The 10113-nt window shown below is 34.8% G+C and overlaps 1 protein-coding gene across 1 annotated transcript in view; it reads left to right on the top strand.

Annotated features, from left to right (window-relative positions):
* The window catches only part of LOC109821148 (WD repeat-containing protein DWA2-like), a 32253-nt gene continuing 24861 nt past the window's right edge, over nucleotides 2722-10113 (top strand). The window contains exons 1-4 of the mRNA XM_020387343.1: nucleotides 2722-2890; nucleotides 2980-3063; nucleotides 3150-3282; nucleotides 7053-7158. Of these exons, the coding sequence (XP_020242932.1) occupies nucleotides 2843-2890; nucleotides 2980-3063; nucleotides 3150-3282; nucleotides 7053-7158 (371 nt within the window). The 5' untranslated portion in view covers nucleotides 2722-2842. The remainder of the gene's footprint in view (nucleotides 2891-2979; nucleotides 3064-3149; nucleotides 3283-7052; nucleotides 7159-10113) is intronic.

Genomic DNA, 10113 nt, shown 5'->3' with positions numbered 1-10113 from the left:
TTAAATATTTTTTTTTAGTAATTAAAAAAAAATTTTTTAACTATTTTTTTTTTTAAAATTTTTTTTTTTTTTTTTTTTTTTTTTTTTTTAAAAAAAGCCTTAAAAGAGCGTTTGTCCTGGTTCTGTGGCTAGTGATTATGAACTCTTCGGATTTTTGGGTGTCCCAGCTTAATTTCCCATGTTTAGTGATGGGAGAAGGTTGAATCGAGAGCGAGGAAGGCTATCTTTGTGGGATTAGAGAAGGGTGTAAAAAAGGCTTCAAAATTAGGAAATCCGCAAGAACAAGAAAATGAATCATTAGCAGAGATGTCACAATTCGACTGAGGCGTACATCGATGAAGCCTGCGAGTTCCTCCCAGCAGGTGGAGGAAAAGACAGACCAAGGAAGGGATATCGCAAAGCAGGTGGAGGATGATGTGACCTCCACCTACCTCCAGTTGGCAACTGTCCCCATTGAGACTCCTACAGAGGTGACAACAGGGAGGGAGATGAGATTGACAGTAGGGCATTTGGGGGAACAGTGGATGGTGAGGCTCAGGAGCAGGGTCCATGCTCAGAGGCCCATTGCACAGATAGAACCAGGAGAGAAGATTCGTCGGCCAGTGAGATATGATGATGTTCATCGGTGGCATATGTTAAATCGGTGGACGGTCGTTGATGATGCTTATTCCTGCCACATTCAGGGGAAGGCAAGAAGTCCAGCCCTGATCCATTTAGGTGGAGGAATGCTATGGAGGGAGGTAGATGCAATCTCTTCAGAAGAAACGAACTTGGGAACACTTTGCACAGCTACCTAAGGGTAAGAAAGCTATTTGGATTGCAAGTGGTGTATGCTAGACGGCAGGGATCTTCTATTGGGGAACATTTCCCGGTTCAAGGCAGATTGGTTGCCAAGGATATGCAGCAGGGCTTGAAGGTGTTGATTACAATGAGGTGTTTTCACCCGTTGTGAAGCATCGTCGATTCGGATACCTATTAGCATTGGTGGAAGCTGGACTTACGAATTTGGTCCCAAATGGACGTGAAGACCGAAAACCCTTTTTTTCCTAACCCCAAAATAAAGAGGAAAAACTTTTTTTTTAAAAAAGAACCGAAAAAAAAGGAGAAAAAAAAAAAACAAATTCTTACCCAAAAAATGAAACCACCAACCCCTTTTAAATTGGGGTTTTTTTTTTTAAAGCTTTTTGCCAAGGAAGGGAAAAAAAAAATTTTTTTATTGTGGTGTGCACCAAATTTTGAAAGAAAATTCTTTTCTTTTTTTTTAATGGACTGAAAAAAAAGGCAATTTTTCCAACCCGCGACCAAAAAGTTGGTTACAAGAAAAGATTTTTTTTTGAAAAATTTAAGCTTTTTTTAAATGTTGGCCCGAGGATAAACCAACTGAAGGGAGCCCCCTTTTAATGGAAAAACACCCCCAATTGTTTCTTGTTTCTTAAAAATATTGCCGCAAAAAAAGCTTTTTAAAAAACAAAGGGATTTTGGGTGGGAGTTAAAACAATTTTTTTTTTTTAATTTTTGTTTTAATTCTGTAAATGTTTTTTTTTTTTTTTGATTTGAAAAAAAATTTATGCTTTTCCAAAATAAGCTTCTCCAGGAAATACTTTTTTTTTTTTTTTAAAGCCTTTTTTGGGAAAAAAAAAATTGAAAAAGGAAGCCTTTTTGTCCAAATCCCAGAAATTTTTTTGGAAAAAGAAATTTTGAAAGGACCCTTTTTTTTTTGTCTTTTGAAAGAAAAAAAAAAGCCTTTTAAGAAAGATACTTGGGTTTTTTTAAAAAATGGGAAGAAATTTTTTTTTTTTGGGAACCCGAAGAAACAAAAGGGTTTGGAAATTTTTGAAAAAAGAAAGAATTTTTTTTTGGAAAAGCTTTACACAAAAGAAAGAGTTTTTTTTTTACTTTGGCAAAAGAAAAGAATTGCTTGAAAGAAATTTTTTTCAAAAGTTTTTTTTTTTTTTTTTTTTTTTTTTTTTTGAGGGTAAAAAATTACCAAAGGGTTTGGTTGAAGTAACTCGCCAAATTAGCTTTCCCCCAACTTTTTTTTTTAAAAAAGCCCTTTTTTTTTCAAAAAAAAGCTTTTTTTTTTGGAAAAAATGTCAAAAAAAAAAAAAAACCAAAGTTTTTTTCAAGTTTTGGAAAAAGGAAAAAAAAAAAATAGGGACCTACAAAATTTGTCCCAAGGTTTAAAAAAAAAAAAAAAAACAAACCCACAAGAAAATCTCCTAAAAGTTTGAGAGGAGCTCCACTATTTTGCTCATGGTCCACACCGTGCTCCACTCGTCGTCCACATCGGAGATTCTCCCTTCTCAAGTCACATTCAAGATCAGAGAGATTCTTGCGAAAACTCTCATCCAACTGCTCCTTCTCTCGTTCAAGTTTTGAAAAAAAGTTAAATTCAGCTAATTTGGGGGGCGATGAGATTTTAGGCATACTTATTTCTCTCTCCAATCATTATGCCATGTCATTCCCTATTGTTCAACTCAACACACAATGATCACGCAACAATCATGTGAGGGAACTTGGTCGGAAAATTGATATTCGATGAAAATCATGAATCTTGTTGTTCCTTTTGAATAATTATAGCATCTTATTATAGCGGAGCTATTTAAAATACTTCATTACCATTTAGGGTGCATCTAAAATGCCAATATAGTAGTTTAGACTTTCTATATCTGTTCATTAAAAAAAAAAAAAACTAGTTAGCCCTTTTAAAAGCATTGGCCTTTGGTGTACCCCTCTCCTCGGTAAATAATCACGTGCAAATCACGAGCTTCCGCAAAATACCAGCTTTCGCCGAGGAACAGTGGGCAGAGCAGATCTGAGGAGCAAGAGACGACGGAAAAATATGCAGGGAGGATCCACAGGCATCGTCTACGGCGGCCTCAAGTACCAGGTTACCACCATCAAAAACCCTAGAAACCAAGATAAAAATGTCTCCTTTTTCTCTCTCTAAAACCCTAGAATTCAATGTTACTTTCGCAGGCGAGATGCATCGCCGACGTGAGAGCGGACGCTGAGCACACCAGCTTCCTCGCCGGCACCCTAAGTCTCAAGGAGGAGAATGAGGTTGGATTTTCACCATCAACTTTCGAATCGCGGATCAGAATTTTCTCTGTAAATTGTAAAGATCTGATGCTTTTTTGAAACCCTAGGTGCACCTGATTCGGCTCTCGCCATCGGGGACGGAGCTCGTGTGCGAGGGATTGTTCTACCATCCCAATGAGATCTGGGATCTTAAACCTTGCCCCTTCGATCAAAGGGTCTTTTCCACTGTTTTTACAAATGGTAATTGAAATAGTTTTTGATATATTTTCAAGATTATGGATATATGAATCATAGTTAGTAGTAAGAAGGCATTGATAACTCGCGAAAAAATTGAGAAATTTAGGCTTCAGATCAAAATTATGGATCTTCTACGAATTCTGTGATTTCCCCCCCTCTGTGGATGCTGATCAAAATATTTCATTGCATTAATCAATAAAAATAATGAACAGTTGAACCAAATACATGGCAATTTGTTCCCAACTGATCTCCATAATGATTATGGTTTTGGGTTTTGATGGTAATTGAATCCGGTCATTTTTGAATGTAGATCACACATCAGCCTGCTGTAATCCTGTGTTATATTCGACATTGATATGTTAATTATAATTTCATGATGTATGCGATATTGATTGTGGATGAAATTACTTATGTGATATGGCATAATGGAAAAGAAACCAAATATCTGTCGGGGAGGAAAACACAGGTCATATAACTTCTGTGTTATTCAATAAAAAAAGTTTTCATGTAATGAGGATTCAATATCCTTAACAAACCATATAATGAATGCTTCAATAGGAGACAAAGCAATTTTAACATGATCTAGATTAAATCAAGATGCACTACGTAAGATTCACATGATAAAGAGAAGTAGGATGCTTAAATTTTAAACTAAAGTAACATGTACCAAAACTATATCTATAATAAACCTCCGTTTTCTCAATTACATATACCAATATTTGAAGTTTTAGACAATAAGGAGTTGCCTATTTACACACAAAAGCATCATAATAAAAACCATTTACTTGATAGGGAGGAAGGAGTTAAATGCTAAACAAAGGATGGTTAACCTGTTGATGCATGAATTACATTTTGGATATTGATATCAATATCATGGTGTGAGAGAAATTTGTTAAAAGTGGGCTGGAAAATGATGAAGAGAAGGAGGACAAGGAGGTTCTTTAGGTTTGGTTAGTAGGGACCTACGCTACCTGTATATTACCCATAGTCGGCACGTGTCATACCCCTACCCGACACTTCTTGGACACTCCTTAAATATGTAATATATTTGTTCAGACCTGCACACAATTTTACAATGCATGTTTAATTAAAACACTCTAGTCATAGTGCCATACATTTTTTGAATATATATCCTACACTTCACATCTATTTTTGTTACTTGTTAGATAAGGGTTGAGTTCATTTCAGTCTTAAGAACTACAATTTAAAAGGGTTGTCAGCTTAGGACTATGATTTTATCCCATAAGTTTCAGTCAAGTCCCCGTACCCAAACTTTTACAAGTTTTCCTTGTCATGCACTCGTACTAGTACCCATGCAACTTGGGTAGGGACTGACATGTCACTGTGCACATCAAGTGAGCATACAGGAGGACAGTTTGCGTATCCATGGTAGGTTACTAGGTTAAGGTTTGATCTTTAGACATATAGATTATAGAGGAGGAGGAAGTGAAGGGGGTGAAGCATTAGAGGATGAGAAGTACGATGAGTAGTAGATTGTAATGGTAGAAGGGGCTCCTGTACTTGTTGTCGAAGAAATCTAGCAAAGATGGAAGCAAAAAAAACCTTAATTCACCACAAATTGTGGTTATCCACATTGATAGCACGTTGAGGGGAAAAAATAAGGCATGCACTTGGATTTTGAAATATAATCATTGAGGCACCAAAGATTGGTTTCTAATCACTGACTTAAGCCTTGGTTGAACACATACATGAATTGCTCAGATTTTAAAATTAGGTTCAATGCAAAACCTATATCATCTATCATTCATCAAATTACTCCTCTCATTAAAGTCGACTTAACTATGCATCATTATTATAAGTCAAAAAAACTTCAAAAAGAATTGGCTAGTTTTATGATAGCTTATATTGGTCCCAGTTTCATAGCCAAGTAAGAGCAAGAGTAGGAGTTGCGATAGAATTAGGACTGAGCATACGGTCGGCCAGTCGTGTTTTGACTAAATTTTTGTCCACTGCAGACGCACTGAATCCATGTGGGGACTGAACCGAATTGAAGTGATTTGGTTCGGTTTTGATCGGTGCGTTTTGTCGGTTCTTTAGCATCAAGGTTTTTGATGATTCTTTAGGATAAGTTCGAAGTTTAAGAATAAAATTTATCTGTTGCATCGAGTTAAAATTAATATAAAAGCTTCATTGTTTTTGTTAAATTCACAAGCAACTCAGTACAAGCTTAGGGATCTGCATGCATATGAATTAATGTTTGATTGAAATATGCAAGGAGCTCTACTCTAAACAATAATTCATGCTTAATAATAATAAATGAATCATGCTTAACAAATAACAAAATAATAATAATAATAATAAAGGCGTTTCTTATTGATGATGTGAAAGTGTTTGTCATTGTACAGAATTTGTAAGAGCATAAAATATCATAAAGGCCCAATAATAATTTAACGGCGTGGGGTTTGCCTTTGACAGTTTGGACATGCTCAGGGTGAGAGAGGAAGTCTGAGCGGTGCTGATTTCTCAATTAATTTTAAATAAATTGGGATTGTAATCAATTAGATACTATAACAGAATTAATACAAATAAATTGGGATTGTAATCAATCAGATATGGTAAGTGAATTAATACAAATAAATTGGGATTGCAATCAACATATGGTAAGTTAATTAAAAAAAGATAAATTGATGTCTTTAAAAATCGGGATTGTTACACCCGTAACCTCATGTCCTCACCCAATCGAAACAACACTAACCATGTAAATTAAAACCACACTGATGTTCGATCGGTACGGCCCAGTTCGGGTTGAGATTTCCTCGACCTGACCCAAACAAGATTGACAATCGAACTGAACTGCTGAAGGTCGGGCAGTTCGGTCGGTGATTTCGGTGATCCAATTTTTGCTCACCCCTAGATAGAATCTTTAAGTCCAGATGATGGTTATGTAAAGCCAACTTTTAGTCATGCAGTTTAATGACATAATCACATGTAACCATGTTAAATAGTGTGAGATAAACATTTGCTCATGGAGCTTAAAGGTTATTTAATTTCAGAAGTATGAATTGGAGTTTCTCCTCAATTAACGTTTATGAAACTGAGCAGGCTTTGACCAAAAAATTTCATTCTAAGCTCACTTTCAACCATCTAAAGATAACTTCTTGGGAATTTTTATTAGGTTTGAAATATTCTCTTTTGCCCCTTTTTCTGTGGTATATCCTGATTGCTGGATGTTTTTTTATCGACACTTTCTCTTTCTATAATTTATTATATCTAAGCATCTATTGAAACCTTTCCTTTTCCTTTTTCTACTCCATCCTTAATTTGTCTTGAAGCACTTTGTTTTTTTCATGTCATTGCTATCAAGTAAGAAAATTAGAGGACGCCAATGATCAATCTTTTTAAAAACTTTAGCAGTTTTAAAAGTACTTGGGAATGGCTTGTGCCTTGAGTTGCCTAGATTAGCACATAAGCCACCTAGATCTACACAGTCTGTTGCCTAACTGAAATGTTTGCACTCCAAAGCGCGTAAGCGGCCTTGTTGATGCATTAGCAAACATATAGGAAAAGAAGGCAAATGAAAAACATCTAGCTAAATGGGTAGTATTTCGATATAGTAATGTGTATGAACTATTTTCTTAGGATACAATTGAATAAGATAGTAACATATTGCTCTAGGGATGCGGTTAACGAAGATAATAATTGATGGAATAATAGCTACTAGGATGGTGTTTTGTTAAACCATTATTTGAATTTGCTGCTTCTGGTTATTTGCAATGCAGAATCTAGTATGATATACTTTTTGTGTATTGTAGGTGAAACACATGGAGCGGCCATTTGGCGGATACCTGAACTTTATGGTCAGACAAATGCTCTAGAGCAACTTGTTTCCCTTAATGAGCATACATCCAAAGTTAAATGGTGAGCCTTTTCCTCTTATGAATTTCCTATATTCTAGCCTTTTTCATAAAAGATTTCCATGGTCTAATCTAGTAATTCCTTTTTAGTTGTACTTCAGGTAAAGAAATCTTACTTTTTTTTGTAATTAAAGATGTTAGGAAGTGCTACTATTTTATTGCTTGCTAGTAGCTTTCTTAAAGTAGATGCGCTCTCCTTCATTCTGGCATCAATAAGGATGTGCTAGAGACGGTTTGTCTCATAGATCTTTAGGACCTTCCATGTGGTGTAGAAAATTATTTTAAATTTTAACAACCCTCATAAGCTATTGATTTTTAGATTTATTGATTTGAAAGTTATAGAACTACTAACAATCTTAGTAGTTATGAGTAAGTTTTATCGTTATGAGTAAGTTTAGTGATTCTACATCTGAATTGATCTCACAACCTATGGTGTCAATAATTTTTTGACTCACTACTTTAAAGCTAACTACTTTAAAGTTGGTTCCTTTTTCTAAAATTATTGTTATTTAAAAGGGGTAAACTCTGGGAGAAAGTTTTATGTACACTAATAAGACAAGAAAACTGTGTTCTAATGTAAAATAGCAGTAGGACTAATGTATATATTTTTGGTGTAACTAATGACTGACACTACAAGAAATCAAGTCTTTAATGAAGGGAAATCCTTTTGTTGAAGATCCAAAAACCGTCATTATTGTATGCTAACGACGGGGGAAAATATCTTTGCGGCCCATCGTAAAAGTCTTCTTCGCTAAAGTGTCATGAAGGTTTTAGTTCCTGTCGTGATAGGGTCAATAATTACGAGGTACATTACTGTTGTTCTTAGTTGCGACGGTAGATATGATCGTTATTACTAGTAACGACGGGGCCATTTACCCGTTGCTATTGTGTAATGATGGGTCGTCATTCTTGTTATAGTTGTGTAATGACGGCTCGTCGTTCTCGTCGTAGTTGTGTAATGACTGGTCGTCATTCCCATCATAGTTGTGGAACGGTGGTTTGACATTCATGTCGTCGTTTAACAACAGTTGACAAGCTTGTCACTGAAAACTAACTAATAACGGATATGTACCATCATAAAAGTCTCCATGGCGGGCAAGTAATAACTCACCAATGACGGTGTATTCCTTCATAGATGTACCAAAACACTTTTTCCCTTTTTTGAATACTGCCATTGAATACTGCCATAGAAGTAAATCTATTTATACTTTCAAATTGATTATAATTTTCACAAAAGACAACACAAATATGTCAAAAAGTTCTAATAATAATATGACTTAATAATATCTAATTGTTCACTAGAATCATCAAGATACAAAATTTCATCATCCTGAAATATCCAATGCTAACAACAAGACTTACTAATATCCAATCGTTAAAAAAAAATGAAACTATCTAACACAAAATAAAACAAAGTGGCTGAGATCATTTTATGTCTAAGCAATTGGATTAAGTATTCAAAATCTCAAGCAATCGATCCTTTCTTCCCATCTTCAATAGCCTGAAAAATAAAAACAATTACATAAATAAAAAAACCAATTTCAAAACAATTGCAAATATTATATTGTTAAGAAAAAAAATCACATTTTCTCGAGTTCAAATAGTCAATCTTAAAAGTAATAAGATTATTTTAAATAAATAATTACCTAGTCTTGCATATCTTCTCATGTACAAGGAGTCGACGAAAGTATTAGTTTGTTGCCGAATAAATATGTCATGCATAACTTTCACTTGTGCCTCCAAGTCATACATCTTTTGCTGCTGTTGTTGTTGCTGCTGTTCTTACTCATCTAAGCATTGTTGAAGCATTTGATTCTTATTTTTTGTTCAAAAACTCGTGCTTCCAAGTCAGATCGGCTTGGGAGAGGTCCCCTAAAATCTTTCAATGAAGCCCCCCTCCAAAAATAGTGACATGGCCATGAGATTGCTTACCCCAAATTTTCTCAATTACCTAAATGTTTGAAATTGAAGGGTTTGATTGTTTGACATGAACGATTTTATCCTACAAATGTTATTACTGTATAAAGATGTATATTAAACTAACATATATTTCACTTACATATTTCTCTTGATCCTTAACTAGCCTGTCCCAATCCTCCTTCCATACTTTGTTAGGTCGATTTCGTAGAGCATCTTGTAGTGATTTTCCTTTCACATGAAACTTATGCATGTGACCACGCCATTTATTCCACAAATCTTGCATCCAACTCATTATCAAATCTCTTCTTTGCTCCATATCCGTGGCATCAAACTTACCCTACATTAAATTTGAGTCAAAATTTTATTTATAAGAGCTAAAGACCAAAATTAAAGAAATAATTTTGAACATACCGTGATGGATGCCCAAATGTGGTCTTTTTTTGTTGTGATATTTTTGTCCAATTTTCCACGGCTACTGGGCACATATTTCTATCACGAATTATGATACGAAAATATCACAAAAAATCAGGTTCAAGAGCTCTTTTTTGATAAAATGTAACCATTTTTTTGTTCCCTTCGGCAAGTTATTCAATCTTGCACGTTGATTTGCACCACATGGTGAATTTTTCTTCTTTGGAGGAATGTCACTAAGAAAAAATAAAGCTAATTTATGTTTAAAAACCTATTTCTGATTGGAGAAGGTTCAAACCATAGCAAACTGTTGATCAACTTTTTGTATGAGAAGGTTTAAGGATACTTGAGAATAGCTTTGTCACAAAATTATTCGCTTGAAAACAAATGTCAAAATCTCAGCAACTAAAGCAACATACACGTGAATCCCTTTACAGACAAAACAAAGATAATATAAGGACTGTAAATTGTGTTTTCAAATAAAAAATGCAATGTGTACTTGTTCGTCGCAATTTCAGATATTTGACACTACAAATCAAATTCAAGCCTAAGCAAACGATCAAGCAATTAAAATCTAAAGTTAAACCTCTGCAAATGACCAAAGCTGCTGTTTCTGTGGCAGCAGCTG

The sequence above is a fragment of the Asparagus officinalis genome, chromosome 1 (genome assembly GCF_001876935.1).
Source record: "Asparagus officinalis chromosome 1, Aspof.V1, whole genome shotgun sequence".
NCBI lineage: Eukaryota > Viridiplantae > Streptophyta > Magnoliopsida > Asparagales > Asparagaceae > Asparagus > Asparagus officinalis.
The sequence above is the reverse complement of the archived record's forward strand: the minus strand, read 5'-3'. Positions and strand labels throughout refer to the sequence as shown.